Genomic DNA, 26,411 nt, shown 5'->3' with positions numbered 1-26,411 from the left:
TTTTAGAAATCTCTGTTCACTCTGACATCCTTCTATCCTACAACTGCTGGACCATTTTTCACCCCAGTGGATGGAAAAGTTCCCTAGTTTTCTTTCACATTTTGGACTTGTGAGACAGTCTATGATGCTCCTGCTGGCAGGTCATGTTCTCAGTTTCTTCTTTAGCACAGATGCATTTGACCCTCACTTCTTTTCCTACACCAATAGCTAGAAAGGAGCTAAGGTCCTAACAGATATAGGCCAACTAGTTCACCCTTAGATGAGGCCTTGAAATGGCTTATGGACCTAGAACTGCATCTCTAGAATGTTGTTGTGCAGGTGCCATGCGTGCGTGTGCACGAGTGCCTTGTTCAGACTGCAGACCCAGTGCTGTCTGTAACTACACTTTTTATCTTTGTCTCTAAGCAGAACTTTCATTACAAGTCATTTAAAAGTACATTTAACATAATTCTAGGGCATGTGTATCAATTTCCTCCATCTTAACAAGTACTCAGTACAAGTGCTGAGAATTTGTTCTCACTCTACCGGTACTTCACACAGCTTTGAAAATAAACTCTACTTTACTATTTTTATCTACTGAGGTGAAGTCCTCAAACATCTAGAGAGTTCTTTCTTGCTATTATCCTTCTCTTTACAAGAAAATGAGCCTAAGTGGAGTCCTCAACTTTTTCCCCACAATTTAAAATTTTCCTCATTTATCCTCATCTGATGTATCATGGTGGGGAATGCAACTTTCCCACTGGGAATTTATATCTATCTGTGGTGATAACAAAATCCTGGACACTGCCACTATCAAGAGAAGATGAATGAGCCCATTCAGTGTTTTCATGAATATTACTGCATGAATTTCCTAGCAGAAATACTGAACTATTGTCCCAACTTGATCAGCCCATAAAGCAATCATTTTAGAGTATTTTTCAATGAAGTTCTCTGCAGCTCTCAGCCTGTTACTACTAGAATGATCTCACTAAGGGTTCCTTAAGCTAATATTTGCTTTAATAACTCAGGTTTGTACATGTTAGAAATTAAAACAGTTCTTTGAGTTATTGTATTTTAAAGTCTCAATTTTTATTTTTAATTGGAGCAAATGTTGCCAAATACTCACAAAGTATATGCTATCTTACCTGGTGGTCAAAGATCTGTTCACTCTTTTGGACTCCAGATATTGAAAGAAAGGATATTCAGAAGATATGCTCAGCCTTGTGTTATTAATTGTACTTTGGTAGGTTATTTCAAATGTAAGAATAATTCAAAAGAGCTTAAAGAATACTCATTAATTCTTGTTCCTTGTGTTAAGACCTTTGTGTTTCTCAGGTCTAAGTAATTTCCACTATGAATAAATTTCAGTATGTTCAAATTTATGCAACTGAAATGTTAGAAAATAAAATTAACTCTCCAAAGCCTTGGGACTTACTATACTTTTCTCTACTGCAAAATCTTATCCTTCCCTTTGTGAGATGGTATCAACCTTCCTTTCTGTCCTCTTCTTTGGAGAAGGATAGTAAGTTAAAACAAAAAACAGTCACGCTAAAAAGCATTTTTCAGTCATGTGTGTATGTGTGTGTGGTTTCCCCATAATATAATAACTATATATAACATAAAATAATTTAAACAATGCTTAATGAGAAATGGTGTCCCTGAGAGACACCAAAAGCATATACTCAGAGTAGTTTTTACACCTTCATCTTCTTCATCAGCATCATCTTCATCATCATCAAATATGAATAGTCTACTAAGGATTGTTGCACTAGCCAGAATAACTACAGTGATGTCATTGCACCAGGTACCATGTAGTGAAATTCCTGGATCTGGTCCAATCCTGGTCAGATCTCTGAGGTGGCCCCAGTTAGGGTCAGGGTATGCACTCATTCACATGTTGATGGACAATTTGAGGGCACATTGTGCTGGGGTGCTTTAGTTCATCCTGGCAACATGGCTGAAGAGCATGCAATGTCCTAATTGAAGGAAAGCCAGATCTTTGTGAGATTGTGATACATTGCACAAGTAAAAACACTTTATGCCCAGGATTTGGCTCTAACAGCGGATATGGAATGTGTCTAGCAACTCCCAAATCTGCCTATAAGAGGGTCTGGGTCTCTGACTCATATAGCAATACAGGTAGTACAAGGGGCGCCGGAATGGCCCCATCACTTTTTACTGGCCATAAGAGTGAGTGATGGGGGGAGGGACTGGAGAGGGGGGTGGGCCTTGGGGGAAGATATGATACAGGAGTGGGGCCTTAGGGGAAGGAGTGGGGCAAGGGTGGAGACTCGGGGGGAAGGGCCATGGTTCAGGTGCCAGTAGTCCCCCCACATTTAGGGAGCTTCCACCACTCCTGAGTAGTACACAGGTTTAATAGCTCCCAAACTTTTATCTCAGTGCAAAAATGTTTTTGCATCCATAAGCGGACCTGGACTTCATGGAGTGGGCAGCAAGACTTATTCATTAAAGAACATACTGGTTGCTGCAACTGTTTGACCTGTTTGCAACCTAGGTAGATATACAGTGGAGAGAACTGACAAGTTCTTTACCCTACCTGCACTAGAGATTCTTCTGTCATGAAATGTTCAGTTCCATAGTGCGAGTCTTGTCTGAGACACCTTGGAGAGCAGGGCGAAAATTCTCTGACTTCTCCATAAGCAAGGCAACATTGTCTGTCAGAAACATGGTGGAACGGTAGCCATGACTGGAGTACAGGTATGGAAGGGTATGTGCTGTTTAGGAAAGACCGAAACAAAGGTAAAGGTGGGGGAGTAGCATTGTATGTCAATAATGAGGTGAAATGTAATGAAATAACTAGCAATGCAATGGATAATACGGAGTCTGTTTGGGCAATGGTGACATTGGGGAAGAAAACTACTAGAGAGTCCCCTGGGATAGTGATTGGGGTGTGCTATAGACCGCCGGGATCTAGCCTGGATATGGATAGAGAGCTCTTTAATGTTTTTAAGGAGGTAAATACTAATAGGAACTGTATGATCATGGGAGACTTTAACTTCCCGGATATAGATTGGGAAACAAATGCTAGTAATAATAATAGGGCTCAGCTTTTCCTAGACGTGATAGCTGATGAATTCCTTCGTCAAGTAGTTGCTGAACCGACAAGGGGGGATGCCATTTTAGATCTGATTTTGGTGAGTAACGAGGACCTTGCTGAGGAAATAGTTGTAGGGGACAACCTTGGCTCGAGTGATCACGAGCTAATTCATTTCAAAATAAATGGAAGGATAAACAAAATTGCATCTGAGACTAAGGTTTACGATTTCAAAAGGGCTAACTTTACTAAATTACGGCAACTAGTTAGGGAAGTGGACTGGACTAACATATTTAGGGATCTAAAGGCGGAAGACGCCTGGGGTTACTTCAGGTTGAAGTTGCAGGAGCTGTCAGAGGCCTGTATCCCGAGAAAGGGAAAACAGTTCGAAGGTAGCAGTTTTAGACCGAGCCGGATGAGCAAGCGTCTCAGAGGGGTGATTAAGAAAAAACAGAAAGTGTACAAGGACTGGAAAATGGGAGGGATCAGCAAAGAAACCTACCTTATTGAGGTCAGAGGGTGTAGGGAAGCAGTGAGGAAGGCAAAGAGCCGGGTGGAGATGGACCTAGCGAAGGGGATTAAAACCAATAGCAAAAGGTTTTTTAGCCATATAAATAGGAAGAAAACCAAGAAGGAAGAAGTGGGACCGCTTAAAACTTTAAACGGAGTGGAGATTAGGGATAATCTTGGCATGGCACAATATCTAAATGAATATTTTGCCTCGGTCTTTAATGAGGCTAATGAAGGGCTAAGGAATAGTGGTAGAGGGACTGATGGGAATGAAGATATGGGGGTAGACATTACGGTATCTGAGGTAGAAGCCAAACTTGAACAGCTTAACGGAAGTAAATCGGGGGGCCCGGATAATCTTCATCCTAGAATATTAAGGGAATTGGCGAGTGAAATTGCAAGCCCGTTAGCGATGATTTTTAATAAATCTCTAAACTCGGTTGTACCGTTTGACTGGAGATTAGCTAATATAGTTACTATATTCAAGAAGGAAAAAAGTGACCGGGTAACTACAGGCCTGTTAGTTTAACATCTGTAGTATGCAAAGTCATGGAAAAAATTTTAAAGGAGAGAGTGGTTACGGACCTTGAGGCCAATGGCAACTGGGACAAATTACAGCATGGTTTTACGAAAGGTAGATCGTGCCAAACCAACCTGATCTCCTTCTTTGAGAAAGTAACAGATTTTTTAGACAAGGGAAATGCGGTGGATCTAATATATCTTGATTTCAGTAAGGCGTTTGATACGGTACCGCATGAGGAATTACTGGTTAAATTGGAAAAGATGGGGATCGAAATGAAAATCCAGAGGTGGATAAGGAGCTGGTTAAAGGGGAGACTGCAGAGGGTCGTATTGAAGGGTGATCTGTCGGGTTGGAGGGGGGTTACCAGTGGAGTTCCTCAAGGTTCGGTTTTGGGTCCGATTTTATTTAATCTGTTTATCGCTGACCTCAGAACCAAAAGTAGGAGTGGGCTGATAAAGTTTGTGGATGACACCAAGTTGGGAGGTATTGCCAATTCGGAAAAGGATCGGGATATCCTCCAGGGAGATTTGGATGACCTTGTAAACTGGAGTATTAGTAACAGGATGAAATTCAATAATGAGAAGTGTAAGGTTATGCATTTAGGGATAACTAACAAGAATTTTAGTTATAAGCTGGGGACGCACCAGTTAGAAGTAACGGAGGAGGAGAAGGACCTAGGAGTCCTGGTTGATCGTAGGATGACTATGCGTAGGCAATGTGATGTGGCCGTTAAAAAAGCTAATGCGGTCTTGGGATGCATTACGCGAGGTATTTCTAGTAGAGATAAGAAGGTGCTAGTTCCATTATATAAGGCGTTGGTGAGACCTCATTTGGAGTATTGTGTGCAGTTTTGGTCTCCCATGTTTAAGAAGGATGAATTCAAACTGGAACAGGTACAAAGAAGGGCCACTAGAATGATCCGAGGAATGGAAGGCCTGTCGTATGAAAGGAGACTTGAGGAGCTCGGTTTGTTTTCCTTAACCAAAAGAAGGATAAGAGGAGATATGATTGCACTCTTTAAATATATCAGAGGGATAAATACCAGGGAGGGAGAGGAATTATTTCAGCTCAGTGCTAATGTGGACACGAGGACAAACGGATATAAATTGTCAGTCAGGAAATTTAGGCTTGAAATTAGATGAAGGTTTCTAACCATCAGAGGAGTGCAATTCTGGAACAGCCTACCGAGGGAAACGGTGGGGGCGAAGGACCTCCATGACTTTAAGATTAAGCTGGATAAGTTCATGGAGGGGATGGTATGATAGGATAACGGGTTTAGTCAATAGGTCAATAACATGCCACACTGGTAATTAGTACAAAGGGTCAATGTTGGGATATTGTTAGCCTTTTTCCAGAGGGTCTGGCTGGAGAGTCTTGCCTGAATGCTCGGGGTTCAGCTGATCGCCATATTTGGGGTCGGGAAGGAATTTTCCTCCAGGGTAGATTGGCAGTGGCCCTGGAGGTTTTTCGCCTTCCTCCGAAGCATGGGGCAGGGGTCGCTTGCTGGTGGATTATCTGCTATTTGAAGTCTTTAAATCATGATTTGGAGCATTCAACAGCAGAGTCAAGGGAGAGAATTAGTTCAGGAGTGGGTGGATTGGCTTATGTGGCCTGCATCTTGCAGGAGGTCAGACTAGATGATCATAATGGTCCCTTCTGATCTTGAATTCTATGATTCTATGATTCTATTAAGCAAGGCAACATTGTCTGTCAGTATAGTCTTGGTCAGTAGACACTTATTGCCCAAACTGGATTCCAGCATGTGGAATGGCAAGTCCTAATATTCAGTTGATGGCTCGATAGAGTAGTGCCAGGGTGTGAATGCATCTCTGCCACACACCTGAGGTTGTGTACAAATGTGGCAAATACTGTGAACTAACATGCACTCTTGCACCAGTTCCAGTGAAGATCACTCACCAGATTTAGCAGAACATCAGGAACACCAATTCTTTTCAGTGCTACCCAAAGTGCTGACCTGTTGACCAAATCAAAAGCCAGTTTGATGCTGATATATGCCACCGGAGGCAAGGAGTTAAATTCTTGGTGCAATTCCACCAGGAGCCAGAGGGTAAGGATAGCATCCATTGTTGACTGCCCAACAGTGATACCCCATGAGAAGTTATAATTGGATATAATCCAGTACAAGTAACCAGATACGTGGCTTTAAAATTGAATTTATTATTTAGAAGTTACTAAGACTAATGCTAGGGACTGCAGAGAGATGTAGTTCAGCTAAATCATGGGTTGGTCTCTGGCTGTTAAAGGATGCTGTGGATACCCTCGTACCATACCAGAGCATGAAAGGGCCTCTGGGCAGCAAGGTAAGAGCAACAGAGCAAAAGCATTGTAGAAAGTTGCATTCAGTTTTATGTTCTTCAGACATGGGCCTCACATAGTGTTAGCTAGCTGAGATGGAAAGCCTATGTGGGGTAGACAGGCATGTAAAGTTGAACATTTTCTGGCCAAATTTCACACTGAACCAAATCTTTTAAAATTTTATTAAAATCTCTCATTTTTGCAGAAAAAAAGCACAAAGTGAGTTTTTGGATTCGTTGCATCACTTCCGGAACAGCACTAGATTTGTTCTTTTGTGTATCTTTTAGTGGCACCTGGACATAATGAAATTCCTCATGTTAATCTCATCACATGGTATCATCATGGATGTTGTCTCCAGAATTACTTACAGGCCTTGATAAGTAACAAGTGGCACCTGTATACGTGAATATCATACTATTATTTAGCTTTTATGAGTTGGACTTTACATATTCAGAGTGATTTCACCAAGACTAATTAATTGTCGCAATGCCCCTGTGAAATAACAATAATAAGTAAGCATGAGTTTGAATCACCTTAAAATGGGGATGGTACTAATTAATAAGTTAAATGACTGAGACTATGATGCAAATAAATGCATGGCTGGGATTAGAACTCAGAAATTCATGGCTCTTAGCCTCACAGTCAGCCCACTAGACCATGATGTAAGATGCAAAAGGTTGAAAACAGTGATATCCCAATGTACAGAAGAGAGGAGATATTGCAGTCCTGTATGGTCCTTTGGATTGTGCTGTATAGTATTGCATGACTAGAGCTGGTTGAAAATTTTCCAGTATAGTATTGTTCCATCAGAAAATGCCATTTCCTTACTGAAGCATGGGAATGTATCAATTTAGACCTATTTCGGACCTATGGGAGAAAGCATGAAGGTGTTTGAAAATATAACAGGTGGGTGATGGAGGCTGGCATCATGGATGATTGGAGGTAAGCAGTGGCCATTCGATAGTGAATGAGAAATGATAGCTAGGGCAGGGATAGACTTCGAAGGGCCTTGAAAAGTGAAGACAAGTAGCTTAAGTTTGGTATGATAGAGAAGGGGAAGCCAGTAGAGGGATGCAAACAAAGGGGTCACATGGTCAAATCAATGGGCTAGGAAAATTATTTTTGCAGCGCCATTCTGAATAGATATGAGTGGCGCAATATTGCATTTGTTTAAGGACAGAGAGAAAGATGTTGCATTAATCAAGCTGTAAAATGATGAGAGCCTGGGCAAGAGTGTTAGCCTTGTGGATGGATAAGAAAGACTGCACCTTAGAGATTATGCAAAAAGAAAATGCATGATTTAAGTATAACCTGGACGTGAGGACCCAGAGAGAGTTCAAAGTCAAAGATTATACCCAAGGTATGGGCTTGAGTGACAGGTAGAATGGTGGTGTTGTCCCAAGTAGTAGAGAAAAGAGGTAGGTTTGTGGGGAAAGATTAAGAGATCTTGATTAGCTATGCTGAATTTGAGCTGATGGCTAGACATCTATGAGAAGATGTCAGAGAGACAGGGTGAGATTTCAGTTTGGACAGAAAGAGACAGGTCTAGAGTAGAGAGGTAGATCTGTGTTTTGTGTGCATAGAAATGGTAGTTGAATTTGTCTTTGTGGATGAGATTACCCAGTGATAATATGTACAGAAAGAAGAGAGAGACCAAGGACAGAGCCCTAGGGAGCCCCAAGAGAAAGCTGGAAGGGCATAAGGAGAACCCTCTGAAGGAGGAAGAAGCAATTAGAGAATCCGGAGAGGACTGAAGCCATGGGAGGACAAGAATTTCAAGACGAGGAGCATGGTCAGTGATGTCAAAGGTGGTTAAAAGCTAAAGGAGGATGAGGATGGTGTACTGGTTCTCAGCTATAGCTAGGAAGAAGTCGTTAGAGACTTTGGTGAGAGCTGGAGTGCAAAGTGGAAGAAGCTGGATTGGAGAGGGTCTAGTATGGAATTGGAGGAGTGGAACTCCAGGCAGAAACATAGGGTCACAGTTTCCTTAAAACCTGTTAATTGGCTTACTGTATAAAATCACTGTAAATGCTTACTATTAAATTACCACTAGAAGGAATTCAGTATAATTTACCATTGGTGTTATGGAATAATAAAATATTTTAAATGCTGCTGTATGAAACTTTTTATTGTAGGTCTCTTCAGTGTTGTGGTTTTGTAATTGATATAATATGCTTTAAAAGCCTTTTGTTTTGAATTTTTTTTAAAGAGAGCAAACAAGTTTACACCTTTCAAAGCACTTTACAGACATTAACTAATTCATGCTATGAGGTCTTATAAAATTGTCAAGTATTAATGCTGGTTTTTATTGCAAGAGACATAGTAGGAAGAACATGATGATAAACTTTCCTGATGTATGAAAATAAGAATAAAAATTGATGCTTGAACATATGGTTGTTTCTTTTACAATAGCTTTTAAATGTAAAATGATATTAGGTGTGCAGAAAAACACAGGCTGTTTTTCAGCAAAAGTTACTCTTTCATGAAAGGGAATAAGTTCGTCAACAAGAAAACGTATTTCAAGATACTAAAACATTGATTTTGAAATTCAGCTTCAAAATTATATATGGTGTTACACTAGGAGTCATTTAAGGGCAAATTTCTATAGTCATAACTTCATTGCAGCTCTGTTATGCTCTCCCTATAAGCACACACCACCTAGTTTAATGTGGACTTGAGTTAGGAACTGTACCTTTAATCTACATAATCTCAACCATCTTAACTTTTATTCTATTTAATTTTATTTTGGTGTTCTTCTGGATAGCTGGATGTTTCTTTGAAATAATTGATTTGCTCATGTTACCACAAAGTCTCTCTTCTCTTTTTTTCTCTTCACGCATGCAGCAGTAAGGTAGACCTGGAGTTTTCAAGGATGGATGATTTAGTGGTTGAGTTGGTGTTTTTCAAGGAGTGGATGACAGGAGATTTCAGGCATAGGAATCCTCGTCTCTTTAGGGGAAATGAAGGAGTGGTACTCACTTTTGTAAGATTTGCAAGAGGGAGCCTTGCTGTGATGCACCTTAGAAGCGACTCACATGAAAGAAGTACAAAGTTCTACTGCCAGATCTTTAAACAGAGTCTGTAATTTGCTCCTCCTTTTTTTATAGGTCATTGTTGGTGCATAAGCTTTTGCACAACCCCAGAATGCTAGTTGTGCTAGCAGACCTGGTAGTTCAAAATATAAATACTCAGCTTGAATGTGGATTTGCTGTGTGAGTGCATAAATCTGAATTTTAGGGCTTACAGAACTTGTGAACGTAACCCATTATTTCAGTGTATCTTGCGTCCCCATCTTATGGCTGGTCCACAGGAAAGAAACAGAGCCTACTACTGCTACCAGATAATACAATGGTCACCAAACGATGGGTCCTGAGGAACCAGTGGACTGCAGAAAGATTCTAGATGGGTCGCCATATTTCAGGATTTATTTAAATGGGTGCTGGGAGGTGACAGCAATTCTCAATATAACACAGACTAGTTTTCCTTAAACAGCACAGTGATTTGCTTCCTGGTTCTAAATTTACATATTTTCATTTTAATTGGGTTTTTAAGAATACGTAAGCATACCAAAGTGTTCAAGGTCAGCTGTTATTCAATCATCAGAGTAGAGCTCAACACTTTTTGCATGTAGTGTGTCAGTTTCCAATTTTCACTTCAGAGTAATTTCATAACTTTGGCATCAGAAATTAAATTATGAGCATTAATAATATGGCTGGTTATCTGCGGCTATCTCCTATGAAACTTTTCAAAGCTGTTGAAAAATCAAAGTAACTCTCATATAATATCATTAACAACTGTCTCATCAGCATAGCACTTGTGACATTGTAGAATATGCCTGATATTTACATTAGAAACAGCAGTGTGGCCATAGTTATAGATAAGCATCAATGTATAGTATAGTAAAAGCTTACATTTTGTGAAAAAAGGAAAAATATAAAATTTAATGCAAATGAGTGTCGAGGTGAAGTGTTTATGCTGAACATAAACATGAGTGTTCAAAAGCAAAAAAGTCTGGGGCTGCTAGGCCTTTTAGGATTGTCTTCACTACTGCGCTTGCTCATTACCGTATCTCAGCACTGTTTAGCTACTGTGCCTAGTCATGCCTCAGGACTGTATGACAGCTCCTAGCAAGCAGTGTATCTGCTTTAAAGGTTCTCTCCCAATGTAAAGAATCAACAGTGATAAATACAGTTAAAAACAGATCCCTTTCTTAAGATGTATACATGCTTCAAGTAAAGAATCCAGTGGAACAAAGAGTGAACAAAGAATGAAAGTGCCAAAATCTGTGATCAAGAGGTATGATGAGAATTCTTGAAAATTTGATTTTTGGATCTGTAGGTCCCAGAGAAAATCAAAAACCCCAGTGCCTGGCTTGTTCTGAGGTATTAACAAATGAATCCATGTAGCCATCGAAATTGCAGCAGCATCTGAACACCAGATATCCTTATTTAGTAGATAAACTGGTGAATTGCTTTTTACGGATAAACAGCAAGAAAAAAATGCAACAACAAAGTTGCTTATGTAAAGGTGCAACAGTGTCAGAAGCACCATTGGGGGCATCCTGTCTCAGATTATCGAGGATAATGAAAAATAAAACACCTCACATGATTGGAGAACAACTTCTGCTTCCAGCAGCTATTAACCTGTGAAGTCATGATTGGTACTGAAGCTGCCTGAAAACTGGAAACTATCCCGCTGCCTGACAACACTGTACACAGAAGAATTTAAGATATGGCTTCTGATATCAAAACACAGGTCTTTGAGAAATTAAGGCTAGGGATACCTGCACACTACAATTGGATGAGTCAACTAACATGGCTCAAAAAGCCAAGAAGTAGCATTTGTGTGAGAGGGGGACTTTAATGGAAAAAAACATCCAGAAAAATTCCTCATGCAATAAAGGAGGAAAATTTTTGACTGCTAAATGAATTTATAATCACCAACAATATAAATAGGAAAAACTGTGTGGGCATTTGTACAGACAGAGCTGCCACTATGAAACACACTAAAGAAGTTGTACTGAATGCTAACGCAGTGTACTGCATTATCCACCGTGAAGCACTGGAAACAAAACAAATGGATGCAGAATAGCGTGACGTTCTTAATAGTGCCATTACAATAGTAAACTTTGTCAAAGTAAGACACTTGAATTCATGTTTACTTGCTATTTGTGTTCTGAGATGGGCACAACTGATTAAACTGACCTGCTTCATTCACAAATGTGTTGGTAGTCTCATGGAAAAGTTTTGGAATGTGTTCTAAAACTTAGAAACAAACTGCTGTCGTTTCTGTCAGGAGTTAACTCTGATTTGGCAGATTGCTTCAGAAATGGTACTTGGATGGCCAGGTCTTGAGGATATCTTTAATGCATTGTATGCTCTTAATTTATCTTTGCTGGGTAGTAATACCAATATGCTATTTTTGCAAGACAAATTGAAAGTTTTCCAAAGGAAACTTCACATTCGTTAAATTCTAATTGAGAATGAAGTAACCGACATCTCCACTTCTTTCAGAATACCTCAATGACACTGACAACATGTTTGACAGCATCAGATAAAACACACTTATCGGTACTTCACCAAATATATTCATGTTACTTCCCCAAATTTGAATCTGATTGGATTGGGGGCCCAATTTATAGTAAACTCAGAAAATCTGCATTCTCTGGAGAGCAAAGAAAAGAATGAGTTCATTTAATTCTCATGCATTAGTTTTCTGAAGATGAGATTTCCTTCCCAGTCATTGGAAACTTTGTTTTGGGATTAAATGTGAGTACCTTGCATTGTCAGAAAAAGCTTTTACCATTTTGCACCACCTACCTGTGTGAAAAACAGCTTTTCCATGCTGACAGCAATTAAGAGCAAACAATGCAACAAGTTTCTTGTTGAAAATTATTTCAGACTTTGCCTCTCCAAAATTGCCTCAAGAATGGAAAGGTTTTGCAAAGCCACTCGAGGTCATCATCATCTTAATTATGTACAGTGCTAGCAGTTTATAATTTACATAATTTACATAATTTAGCGGGAGAGTCTTTTCTTTTGTGTTTTTAATTAGTGGCTGATTTTGGTTTCACTGCACCTACTATTTCACTGTTGTATGTTGGAGACAGTAATGTTTTTGTGAAGTTGATACAAAATCAATATTGCTGTTGCAGTTACAGTTCATGGGTCCAAATACAGTTGGTGTGTCAACTTAATAAAAAGTTTGGGAACCGCTGAGATAACAGATGATCCTTTAGCTCAAGTGATTTAGTTTTGTGTGTTTAGCACTTAAGGTCCCGGATTCAATCCCCCTGCACTGACAATTCCCCACTGTTGGGGAGGAAGGTCTCTGTACAGGCCCGTAATTTCCTGCATGCCATTTAGAGGTTTAAGTGGGGTACCTTGAATGTAGGCCCAGAGATTCTATAATACATGTAGCATGGATATAAAACTGATGTTTGAGACTGTATATTTTAAAAATAGGGTAGAAAATATAACCTGAAAAATATAATGTGGAAAAAAACCCCATATTTTATGGAGGTCATAATCTTATGCTTTTCTTATCACCCCAAATGGTGGATTCAAATGCTGGTGTGATACTGCTAATAAACAGGATTGATTCTGGTCACTCTTACTTCCCAGAAGATCTGAATTTGGACCAGGCACTATTCATGTAGGTTTTCAGTGTTTACTCTAGGGAAAAAAAATATTTAAAAAATATACAGTCTCAAACATCAGTTTTATATCCATGCCAAATGTATTATGGACTCTCTGGGCCTACGTTCAAGGTACCCCACTTAAACCTCTAAATGGCATGCAGGAAATTATGGGCCTGTACAGAGACCTTCCTCCCCAACAGTGGGGAATGTTCAGTGCAGTGGGGATTGAATCCAGGACCTTAAGTGCTAAAAACACAAAACTAAATCACTTGAGCTAAAAGAGCATCTGTTATCTCAGTGGTTCCCAAACTTTTTATTAAGGTGATGCACAAACTGTAACTGCAACAGCAATATTGATTTTGTATTAACTTCATAAAAACATTACTGTCTCCAACATACAACAGTAAAATAGTAGGTGCAGTGAATGGATGAGCTCTATGCTTCAAAATAAAATTCTTAGAAAAGGGAGATCCAGATTTGAGAAGGCATCTTTTATCAGACTAAGTTAAGCTGATACAAGAGTGGCAGAAGTATTATTGCTGAACAGTTAATTGAACCAGTGTAGCCCTTTTTCTGTGAATTGTCTGCAAATACAATTTGATTTATTAGTAATCATTCAGCAAACACTTTATGCTAGTATATTTAAGCATATATAGTATTTGTGAGCTATTTACTGTGACTGTCTCTGACGAGTCATAATTTGTTGTTCACAGTGTGTGATTGGTCACTTACGCTACATGTTGTTGCCACTTCTTCTCCGTAAATGGATGATTGAAATTTCATAAACAGAGATCAGTGGGACTATTGAATGCCTATATTTGTGCACAACGTATCTTTGTTTACATGTGGATGGGGTGTTCACACCAAGCACTCCCAGCATTAATGCATATTCAAACCTCTTCACTCAAATGTTCATGGAAAAACAAACAAAGAGGCCACATTGAACAGCAATTCAGAATTCAAATTAACTCTATTTTTTATAGCATGCTCAGTTTTTATTAGCGTGCACAGTATGACCAATTTTGGCAGCCAGTTGCTGAACTGCTGGAGAATATACGTGTGGACTAACACACAAGTGTATGCACAGAACTCAGTATGTTCACAGTCAGAATTAAAGAGTTCAGTTTCTTCTCAGTCTGAGCTCATAGAATCTGGGTTACATCTAATTCAGTAATTCGTCCAATTTTGTTTTCCAGAATGACAAATCCCCAGGCCGCTCTACAAGTCGATCAAGTAACATTTCAAAGGTAAGTGGAATATGTTAACTTATTTACTTTTATATAGAATTCCAAGTCACAGCAATTTATTAAGTGTAATGCAGTACTTTATTCCACTACCCAGATATCCATATTCTGAGATTCTCTTTGTATTCCCCAGTTTGTAATTTTAGGCTGCCATGCTTTCATTGCAATGTAAAACATGTTAAAATACATAACAATCTTTTTTCCACACTCAGTATAATACCTTTGGGAAATATGCTGTCATCTTTGGTCTAAGGCAGAATTATTTCTTACTCAGTTCTAGAATGATGGGACCATAGTGTTCAATATGTTGCAGTTATGATTGTATCAGCCTTTGCTATAGGAGTCCCATCTACAGGGATTTACAGCTAGTAAATTTACACCAGAAATGGGCCAGTGGTAGAATCTCAGATCCCTTTCAGTTTCTTGGGAGCAATAAGAGTGTGTCTATTTCAGACTTGGATCCATGGATTTAAGCAACTCTTATGGTTTTGGTTCAAATGTGGATGAAATGTCAAGTCCAAAATGGCAGAAAACAGAGTTAAAAACTGAAATCTCACGAGAGCAGTTCCAAAGGTTTTGGCACTATAGAAGCCAAATCCAAGTACTAGCTATAATCTAATTTCAAACCCCATCCTATACCTGTTCCAGATCTGAACACTGTCTTCAATCCTTCTCTAACAAAAATGTACGGTGCGCTGGACCCTGCAATAAAAGGTTTTATCCCCATAGCAACATTTGATTTGAAAATGCTCACTCTAGTAATTTTTAAGTTACATGACAGCAGTTCAAAGGCTAAAAAGGTTTTCTGCTCTTGTTTAACAAAACCTACGGCTTTGATAAAACCACTGTAGTGTATAGTATGATATAGTCTCTTGTTTCTTTCAGGATTTTTTTGTAATGACTCTATGATGTCAAATTCCTCTTTTAGTGAGTTTAATTAAAGATTTATAGGAAAGAATAAAGTAATTAGTATGTTACATTACAATGTATAATTATCAATATCTGTACTTACAGTGTATTGGGTACACATTATACAATATCAAAATTAGTATAGTGCCAGTAGCAAAAAGCATATTTACCTGACTGTGTGTCCATTAGAAGGAACTAGAATTGTCTATTAAATATTGGATTTACATTTGATATCATTTATTCTGATGTAAAGCTGAGGGAACTCAACTGATATAATCAAATTTCTTCTTGATTTACATTGATCTAACAGAGATCAAAATCTGGATCTACCCCTTAAAGTATTAATAAATACACCATCACTCTGTCCAAATTATATATGTAGGTATCAGCTCAAAGGACAGCATAATGTTTTGTATCTCTTCTCATCTGCTTCCATGGCACCTTTTTGTTATGTTTTAAGGTCTCATATAACACAAAAAATTACAGATGAAAACCATTGGTTTAATAACTTGAATGTTGTGAGATACCAACCAACAAAAGCCAGGAAATTCAAAATTGAGCCTCAAACTCTAAGTATTAACTTAGTCTGTCATGCCTTTATCTCATACCATTGGCTAAAAGAAAAGGACCGGTGTTGAATTGTAGAAAGGGTTCTGAGAGGCTTAATTAATGTTTTGAGATCCTCAAATGAAAGGGGCTATAGAAGTGCAAAGTATTAATAATAATTAATAAGAAGAATGAGCTCAGGTACCTCTCATGATAGGAGGCTGAACTAAATAACAGATACCCTTAGTTCTGGCAGTGAAATTACAATTAGGCATGTTTGGTCCTAACTCCGAATTCCTCACTTTTTAATTTTTGACAAATTCTTAATATTATGTAAACATAGTGTTATGTGTGTGGATATTAATAGTGTCATTATAGATGGGCCCAAACTGATACCCCAGATGCAAAGACTCTCTTGAACTTTTGGGAAAGTTTTGATTCAAACTTCACTCTCTACTACATGCTGAACTAAACTCAAAACCCTAATACTCCCAGACTTTGGGAGGAGCCAGAGATTGTGGCTCAGTGCCTCCTTAATTTTGAACCTGGTTAGTTATAATACCTAAATCTATGACGACTTACAATACATAGTTGTCTGTTTTTCTAAATTATCCAGACTTGCCCTTTCTTAGGCTGTCTCCTGCTTATCTGTAGCATGATATCATTCCATTTGACCAGCTACATTATATATTCCACTAATAGGGAATATGCTGGAGTATACTTGACAGGGGAGCCAATGTTTCCAATTAATTTTCTGCTCCAGAAAATGTTTTTTAAGAAGAAAATACATGGCTTTAGATTAATATAATGTGGTACAAAACCTGATCTAATTTAAATGATTCCCAAAACAGCTTAGTTGTACAGCATATTTTTTTCCTAGAGCAAAATTAAAAAAACAAGACTATTCTCATTAAAAATGTTCCTGCACCCATTAAAGTCAATTGCAAAGTTCCCACTGACTTCATTGGTGCAGGACCAGACGTTAAGTCTTTATCTAGTGATATGAAATACAATATCAAAGTATGTTGCTTTTATTCTACAGGTTTCTGTCTGTAGTATTTCTGTAGAAATGGGGGGAAGGAAGAGGAGGGGGTACCTATATCCTATCGGTCTGACCCAACGCCCAATGGAAAGATTCTCGTTGACATCAATAGATTTTCGATCAGACCCTATTTGAGATTCAGTGTATCAAAGATTTAGCAAATACAGATTCATATTTCATTTTCTGCGGACTGATCAAATAACTTCTTCAAACCTGCATCTACCTAGAAGTTGCCATGAATTGTTTTTTTACATTGAAAGTATCTACTGAAAAATAAAGTAAAATAAATAAATAAATTGTGATTGTGCTGGGAATGCTGAGTTGAGCCTCTGACTCTCCATCATAGGGGTAGTGTATTCAGTTGAATTAAAGACAACATCTTGGTAGTACAATAGTTTCATTGTATTGATTATGCATTTGGCAAAATATGTACATGTTCTGCTCATTTTGGATTATATGCCCTAAAAATAGCTGTGTAGACACATTGCAGCTTGGGCTGGCGCTCAGGCTCTGAAGCACAGATTTGGGTGGTGGGATTTGGGCTTCAGTGCCTGAGCTACAATCCAAGCCATAAGTCTAAGCACCATCTTACACAGCTGTTTTTAGAGTGCTAGCATGAGCCTGCTAACATGTAGACCGAGGCTGGGAGGGTTGCTCACAGATGCAGTATAGTCATACACCCTGAGGCCTGTAGCTATTGTATAATGTGTAATTAGCTTAGTTAATCATCATAACAATTCACCAAATTTGAATTGAAAAGAATATGGGACAGAAGCAGAGAGAGTTATTGGACTTTGAAATATATCTATATTTCCTGTTGGATTATGAGCAGAAAATATTCTAAAATGAGCTGAGTATATACATATTTTGCTTATTTATATATGAATCCCCAATAAGAATTTGCTCACTGAAGTATTTTAACCAAGCTATAGGAAAAAGTTTTATTCATTAGAAGTTGATTTTTGTACTTGTGGTAATTCCTGGTTTATACATAAATTAAAACAACAAAGTGTCAATTTATGAGTGGTTGATGATAAAATAGTTATTGGGAACAGAGTCAATAAATGTAATATGCACTTGACTCTAAAGGTCACCTTAGAAAATGATGTAGATTTATTGCTGGTGAAAGGTGCCAATTTACGGACCTAGTGAATGAAGTAATTTGATTAACTAGAGGGCAGCAGCAGGGCAAACTTCACCCAAATGCTTGCCCAACAACATGCTCAGTGCTGTACTAGGTGGGACTTTTGCTATGGCCAGAAATAGTAGTGGACCCTGAGGGATGTTGGGTGCAAGAGGGGACTGAGGTAGTCTCACCCACTTTTTCCACATTCCATTCGAACCTGCCACCTTTTAAGACTCTACATCCTTCCACTCAGTCCTCCATTCCAGCTCCACCTTGGTCCAGTGGCCTTCCCCTCCATACTAGCAGCTGCTGCTGCTGCATCACCTCCACCATTTCCCCACCCTGAAGCTCTATGCTAATCTGGCATTCACAGAAGGAGAGTTAATGAGGATGCCTGAAATGCAGGCACCACAGTAGTCTGTGGCAGCCAAAAAAGGAGTTACTACAGCTCCTGCATCAGCCCAGCCAGATGTGTGAGGTTCCAGCTGGCTGAGGGGATGCATAAAGGGCTGCCAAATGCCTGAGTGTCCTGCACAATGAGTGACATTTAGCAGTCCTGAAACGGTTCAATTTAATAAGTGTTGCATAGGGAGTAAAGAGATTTATTTTGTTTAATAAAAGGATACCAAATAGCAAAATGCTGTTCAGTTTCCTCCTTTGCTCATATTAGTAAGTTTTCCATGTCATGAATATCCCACAATCAGAAATGGGGAACAGAAGCCCACTGTGGGCATGAAATGAAGGGCCAGATACTCAGCCAGTGTAAATTGGGATAGCTCCACTGAGTTGAATAAAGCTACACTGATGTATACTGTAGATCTGGCCCGAGCTGTTTAACTTTCTGCTTCTTTTATAACTTCAGCGAGAGGTCTGGTGAAAGTTACAAGCTCTGTTCTACTTATTATGAACATTAATTTTGAAACAAGAAAGTCTCTAGTCTTTCAGTGTAGAGCATAACCCTCAAAATTTAAACCAGTCACTACAGGCCACGTCCAGCAGTCCTTACTCAGGTGAAACTACCTTAATAATAGAATGTGGGATCTTTAACCCTGTGGCTCTCTGTTCAAATCTAGCTCATGTTGCTGACAGCTTTTGGTTTCTCCCATCTATTCATTGGTCCCCATACTATATGAAGGTCCAATTCCAGGCACAAAACTACTTACCACAATAGGCACCCTTGTGGCAGACTTACTAGAGAATCCAAGAAGGTTTTTTTTCCCTATTGTCTCCCCAAAGTAAACCACAGCCACTGAGATGTAAACAAAGAAACTGTTGGGGGGAGGGGGGACAGAAAGATGTAGAAGACCTTTTTGTGTTCAGTCGAGGAATGATGATGTGTGCAATGCTGGCTAGACTTCAGGAGAGAAACACTGGTGGAACTCTATCTGAGGTCATTGAGAAGAGCAGCTGGTCTTTTATCCATTAAGGATCCAAGTCCCAGCATTTTATTTTGGCACTTCCCAGCCCACGCTAGTAAGTACTATCATTAGATCGAGAGATAGGTATGTAATCTTTTTATTACAATATTTTAATCAAACCTCTGGAAATACCTCATTGTATTTCAAAGATGAAAATTGTATTTTGGGTTTTGGGGGTGGGAATTGGAGAGGAAAAAGCCGTTCTTATTTTCTCCTAACCATTTTGCTCATCCATCTGTTTTCTTTCCATGCTGACTTTTGTAAATCTGCCAAGGAGTGCTCTAGAGTGCCATGGAGCTTATTTTAAACTTGTGAAGATTACTTCACATCACTTGGTGCACTCAGTCCAGAGAGGAAGAAATACTATCCTAGGCTTAGAAGGCAGCTCATCGTTAATATTTCCATTTCATATGGTCACCCACATTTCATACTCTTCATGATTGTTGTTTGTTATCCTTTCTGACAGAAATGGATCATGAATGTGTAACAGTTGGCACTAACATTTTGAAAGATACTTCTATGTCCTCAAACAGTTAAGCATTAGGGCAAACAATGGGGGAGGGTCTGATTTTTGCAAAAGATTTCTTAAAAATCAAGTAGAGGATAATCTATGCATGGAACTAATGTTGTCTGCCTGCCATAATCCTCTAGTTTCAGTCTGTAGGTTTGCACAGTACTGATGCCTGTTTTCAATTGTGGTTGGTTTCAGGGAAAATCCATTGGGCATGTTAGGCCAAATCTATTACAGTTGCAGCAAGTGAACTATCTTCTAGTGCCCTTCTCCTTTCGGACCAAGTTTTATCCTGCCATGCTTCTCAAGGAATCCTAGGAAACTATCTTCAGCTGGGGTAGTTCCTGTAATTGAGTCATCTTATAATAAACACACTCTCACTCATTGATGTCTCTTATTGCAAAGGCTGTGCAAGAATAGTCGTCTCTTCCTGAGATCAGTCTCACACACCATAACCAGGTTTCCTGGCTCTTTCCTTAGAGCCTTAGCCCTCAAGGGCTCCCTTCTTGTCTGCCTTGTCTGTTTGGGTTTCTGGAGAAGTTCCTTTCAGCAGTAGCTCCAGTGGCAGTCCATTCCTAGGCACTTCCTCTATCAAATGTAATGTCCATTCTGGTCAATTTCTTGGCCATAGGATTTGAAAAGTAGTCAAGTTCACATTTTCAGATGTTTACATCCAAAATTTCAGGGTGTTGGAACCATGGACGGTCTTGTAGACGAGGACTATTCCAATTGGTGGTTGGTCTTTTTAACCATGACCAAATAGTGAAATGATTGTGTTTAATTTCTGTAGCACTTCTGGAGGTGGCTTAGTAGTACTCTAGATTTTTCTGTGCACTGCTAGAATTGCCAGATATTCACTACCACTGGTCATCTGCATGGATAAAGAAAGAAAGGCTAAAATTAAAGTTGTTTTTTTTATTTTTCCATTATCTGTCATCCCAGGGAAGGGAACTCCTTGAGAATCAGTCGTGCATAAAGATGCTCAACCCCTTTTTCTCACTGAAATGAGTTTCAGTGCACTACTTGTATTTCTGTCTGACTCTTATTACAGCTTGTGGACATTTAATGACTGAATAGAGAAGAATTATTAGGTCATTCACAGCAGGCACCAACTGTAGCTATCTGACTTCCTTTGCAAGTAATGTCCAAGTTCAAGCAAAGGATTGCACATAATCTAATAGATATACTTATAGGAATATTGCCTGTTTTTCATTTTAAGCACATCCATTGCTATCACAGGGTCTATAGCATGTGAGTCTAACTAGATTACTCAGGTTAAAATCAAGTCTACAGGTAAATGAAATATTTGAGAGGAGGGAAAAAGGGAAAATATTCTTAAGTGAGTTTATGAACATTTTATTTTGAATATGAAACTTTTCATAATTTCACTGAGTATTTGCCCAGTTATGTGACTTGTTTAACCTGGTACCATTATGAATGAAAATGGACTTATTTTCAGGATTAAAGGATATTTTTCAAAGAAAAATGGCCAACTTTGAGAATTGGGCATTTTGCCTTGAAGACATTTCAGAATTCATATTTTTATGTGTTTTTATGTTAAAACGGTGATTTCACCAGATTTCATAGGAAAGTAGAATTTCAGGGATGTAAAATAATGAGAAATATGTTAAAAATTTTAGTGTGACAATGTGCAAAAGAATTTTCGCCACTTTAACAAAGCATTAGTCAAGAAATTTTAGGCTCTAGTCAAATTTCATTGTTACCCTTTGCTCTGTGGTGTCTTTCACTGCAACATATTTGATAAGGTCTTTTCTGAGTAGCTTTTCTGTCCATGTTACTTACACAAAAGGTCAACTTTATTTTTTTTAATATGGCAGTAGCTAGTTTCATTTTAAATAATTATATATTTTTACCCTTCTTTATCTCACTCTCATCTCTATCTCTCACAGAATCACATATATTTATATCTTTGTTCTGGACTATTGCTTACTCTATTAGTTCATTTTGCAGACCCTTGATGAAAGACTGTGCTGCATTGTCGAACGCTGTAGATATACTCCATCACAGAGGTAATTAATCAGGTATTTATGTGATGTAAGGACCCAGAAAATTAGAGGGGAGAAGATTAGCATTGTTTGTAGTAATAGTCGTTAGGACTCTGGAGGTGAGTTTAAAAACATAACAACTCAGTTTATGCAGAGATAGAAATTCATTTCCTGAGTTTAACTGAAAATGTAGAAACAAACTGGTGAGGAAGAATTTCACATTAGTCTAGTTCCATAGAACTATAGACACCAAGCACTTGAGCAGGATGTCAAGATACTGAAGCAAAGAAACAAACTCAGAAGCTAATTATACCCAGACGGCACAACAGTTTCTAACTGCTGCTGGAAATATAGCCTTATAGGGCCTCACTGTTGAGGGCAACTACATCTGCATTTCCCCTCAGAGGTCCAGCCTTTCTCAGGCTTCTAGCAATCTTCTAATGCCTCTCTTGGATGGAGACATGTCTCTCTCCTTCCTGTAGTTCCACGCTGAACAGTTCCCTGCCTTCATTGTGGTGTTCCCAGTAAAATACAGATTGTCTAAACAGGCTTATTTTGTCTTCTCTTCAGAGACTAAAAACAGTGTAATTGCCCACAGATGTAAGTTACCATACAACTCTGTCTAAGCAAGCCTATTTTATTCTTAAGGTAAAAGCACTACAGAGAATATATTTTCAAACAATTAAAGAACCTATACATGTGATAGCTTACCAGAGATCACCCCCTAACTCCAGCAGGAGTAGTTGTTCAGCCCACAACCAGGGGTTTTCCTGTGGTTTAAAGTTCATCACACCCCTTTGCGCTGAACAAGAACCCAATCCTATGGGGCTGCAGTTGACCAAAGTCCTTCCAATCCTTTCTTAAGCATTGGGGCCCTCTGTAGACTGGAGGTCCTGTCTGTTTCCTGGATCCAGGGAAGAGGTGAAGAGTCAGTTTAAACTCAGGTTGTTTGGCCCAATGTCCTTTCTTTCTCTGCTGGTCTTTAGATAATCCTGCTTGGATCTTTGAAGAGACCACAAACAGGTAATCAGCCAGACAATGGGCCCCCTCCCCGGAATGAAGCTTGGAAGAGTTGATAACCAAAGGAATTACATTAGCACACACCCCCTTCAATAAAATTTACATCCAGTAATACATAAACAATTACATATTTAATACAATGGACCCCAAAGGGATTAAACTTAATTCAATAAGGTTTGTCAAGGATTTTGCAGAAAATTGCCATCTTTCACATAGGGTAAGTTTTCACTAGTACAAATAGTGTGTCCTTTTCTATGAGAGAGCTAACATGAGAAAACTGTCTCGCTGTGAAATCCAAGTGCACACAAGGCAAAGCAGTAGCTTTACTTCAGTGTAGATGATTGAGTAAACCCTAGTATTTTGCAGCTTGATCTCTGTTAGCTTTCTCTTTGTAAAAAGGACATGGAGAGAAATCTTGGCCCCATGAAAGACAATGGGAGTTTTTGCTATTGACTTCAAGGGGCCCAGGAGTTCATCAGTCTTTTGTTAATTAATGAAGACACAGCACTCATAATAAGCCTTTTGCTGATGCCACAGTTAGGAAGCATGGGCAACTACTGTAACTCTGCCCTCCTTACACTGATTTAATTGTCCGTCAAGATATGTTCCTTGGTTTCTGTAGTAAGAGGACACTTTAAAGGGCGGGAGGAGGGACATGAAATCTGTTTTACTGTGTTGTCTTTTGAATCCTCTTTGTAAGGCAAGACCAAAAGTGTGCTTGTTTTTACAACATGTGGATGTGGGTGCTTGTTGGGTTAGGAGTGAGGAGGAAGGAAGGGTAGGCTAGACCTGCTTTGCTGGCAATGAGTGTGCTTTTCCCACAGCTTTGCAATAATAGACTGTAAACTGTTAGGGGCAAGGACTGTTTTTTTCTGTCATGTGTACAGTGCCAAGCACAGTGGAGTCCCGATTATGGCCTCCAGGCACTACCATATTACCAATACATAAGAATAAGAAAATAGAAAATAATTGGGAGTGTGAGGGGTGGAGATATCCAGATTTGATTTGTATTTTTTTTTCTGCCTGGTGCTTGTATGTATGTAGGCAAATGTGCTGCTCTTTTAATTATGCGGGGGTGGGAGGGGAAGTGGGACAGTATTTTTAACTCTTGGGAAGGTCGAATAGTTCCTGGGATAGACAGTCTTTTAAGTGCCTTTATTTAAATCTAAATAAATAAAATATCTAGTCTTTTACCACAGGAGAGTATATTTCCCTTCACTGCCTGTGTCGTTTCTCTGCGACTGTTCTTTGTCTTCCTAAATGTCTGAATTATTTAAGAGAGATGATGATATGAGAAAGATCTGGTGGATTCATTTCTTTCCATTGTGGTTATCTGGAACAAATCTTGTCTTTGAAATATAACCCTCTGAGGATATGTTTATGTATGTGTTTGTGAGACTGACTGGTTGTACTAAAATGCTTCTTGGGAGAAATGCTTCTAACGCATTGTAATGATCTTTCTGCATGTTCACTATGATTCAAGTGCCCCTTAGTTAGTGATGGAAGCTATATGCAGAAAGTCTTAAAAATTCCCTGATGGGAGGTTGTGCTTATTTTCCAATTAAAAGAACTTCAGACTCAAAGTAAATTGTCTGATTTTGCTTGGCTCCATTACTTTTCAAAAGCCCAGAACAGGCAGTAGAATACTATTTCTTTGGGAGTCTGGCACAGGGTCTGTCATATAAAACTCAGTTGAGTTATAGTTGGAGGGAGGGAGAAAGATGAAGTGTGGTAATACTCATTGCCTGGTTTAGAATGTGGAGCACAGTAACACTCAATGGACAGAGACTGAAAGATGGAAGTGATTTTTGGTGTACCTTTAATCTCACCTTATCTAATATTTTTGTCACCAAATATTTATCAATTTTGTCTCTTTTCATGATATTATAAACAACAATGAAAGGGGCACTGGCATGTCACAGACATACCTGCTAAATGTTTGGATTAATGATTACCTTAAAAATGCCAAATTACTGACCTCACATGATTTGGTATTTTGAAGCATCTGTCCTAGATACTGTTTTAGAGGAATATTTATAAAGATTCACTATAGTCCCATTTACATACTGCTTTCTGTCGAAGGGTTTAAAAAAATGCTACAAGCAGGCTTCACTGATGGAAGATTTTATTTCATAGTTTACATTCTATTCTACCCATCCTAAGTTAGACATATGGAAAGCTATTTCATTCCTTCAATCAAAGCTGAAGATTCTTCCACCTGGGTTTTCAAATTCTTAGTTTACCCTCTATATAGCACTCTGAGGTGCAAATATTAAGCATGCCTTATCACAATATAAGTGGCTGATTTACACAATAGAAGCAAAACTCAAGATGCCATGCATAATGTAGCTTTTCTATAGCTGCAAACAGCACATTTCCTTAACAGTGTAGCTATCCGAGAATGCACAGTACACGCTATCAGAATGTATAATTGTAATAAAGTGGTTATGATAGTATTAACTGGGTTACCTAATGTATTATGGGATGGAGCTATGCTCTGCCCCTCCTTTACTTCGCATTTTAGTCAGGGGGAGTTTTCCCACCACTGTGGTGTGATAAAGTTAAATAAAGCAGCAAGTTTCCACTTATTTTTGTTGCTCTGAGCAGTCTCTTTATGCAAATAACCACTGCTGACTTAGGTTTTAAAAAAGAACATGTATTTTTCACAGAACTGGGAGTGTTCTTTTTTTTTTAAAAAAAAAGTATCTATAGTCACATCCTGCAGTTGATAGGCTGGCCTGCTACGTTTGCTCACTATCAGTTGTAGGATTGGGGTTTAAGATTATAAATATTTAATCCCAAATACCCTGGTACAGTGGCTGCATGTAGCTGGTAACTGGCCCTTCTCTGTGATTTTTAATATGCCTTTCCAAATTTTGCACTAATCCTTTGAATGGGTATTCTCTTCTGAATTACTGTGACTTTTCAAAGGGCTGTGTTCTATCTTTTTTTAAACATAACTCTCAGTCAAGTCCGATGGGAATAATGCATAAATCTGAGGTATAATAAGGCTCTTATTTATTCAGATGTGTAAGAGAGTGAGCATATCCTATCCCTATGTAATAACTGTTTATGGCTTCTTAAAAATAACAAAACCAAAAATGTATAAATCTTAAAATGTCATTATTCTTCAAAAGGTGTCTTCAGTTAATATTATGTTTACAAAAACAGCATTAAAATATATTAGAGTAAATATTATCTTAGTCACCTAAATGATAACTCCTGCTGATAAACAGAACAGGTAATATCAAAAAGTATGGCGCAGACCTGTAGCATAGCTCATATTAAACCATTACAACTCTAAAACTCCAAGGCTGACAAACACATTCTTAGAAAAATAGATTGTTCTTGCAAACATTAATAAAGCATATGTAGTTAAAATTTGATGCAGCAGCATTCAAAATTATTGCTGTTTGTTTTCCTATCTGGTGTAAATATTTGAATTTGTTCAGAAAACACACAGTGGGTGTTTGTAGAATATACTATTTACAATAAGCTCACAATGTGTATGACAACAGCATTTGTTTTCCTAAGTCTTTGCCTGACTTTTGAACTTTTGAATAAAA

At 38.6% G+C, this 26,411-nt stretch overlaps 1 protein-coding gene across 22 annotated transcripts in view; it reads left to right on the top strand.

Annotated features, from left to right (window-relative positions):
* The window catches only part of MARCHF1 (membrane associated ring-CH-type finger 1), a 471,750-nt gene that overhangs the window by 364,716 nt on the left and 80,623 nt on the right, over window positions 1-26,411 (top strand). For all 22 annotated transcript variants that reach the window (XM_039539330.1, XM_039539334.1, XM_039539327.1 and 19 more), the window contains one exon: window positions 14,220-14,270. In XM_039539330.1, coding sequence (XP_039395264.1) covers window positions 14,220-14,270 — 51 coding nt within the window. The remainder of the gene's footprint in view (window positions 1-14,219; window positions 14,271-26,411) is intronic.

Source organism: Mauremys reevesii, linkage group 5, assembly GCF_016161935.1.
Source record: "Mauremys reevesii isolate NIE-2019 linkage group 5, ASM1616193v1, whole genome shotgun sequence".
Lineage (NCBI taxonomy): Eukaryota > Metazoa > Chordata > Testudines > Geoemydidae > Mauremys > Mauremys reevesii.
The sequence above is the reverse complement of the archived record's forward strand: the minus strand, read 5'-3'. Positions and strand labels throughout refer to the sequence as shown.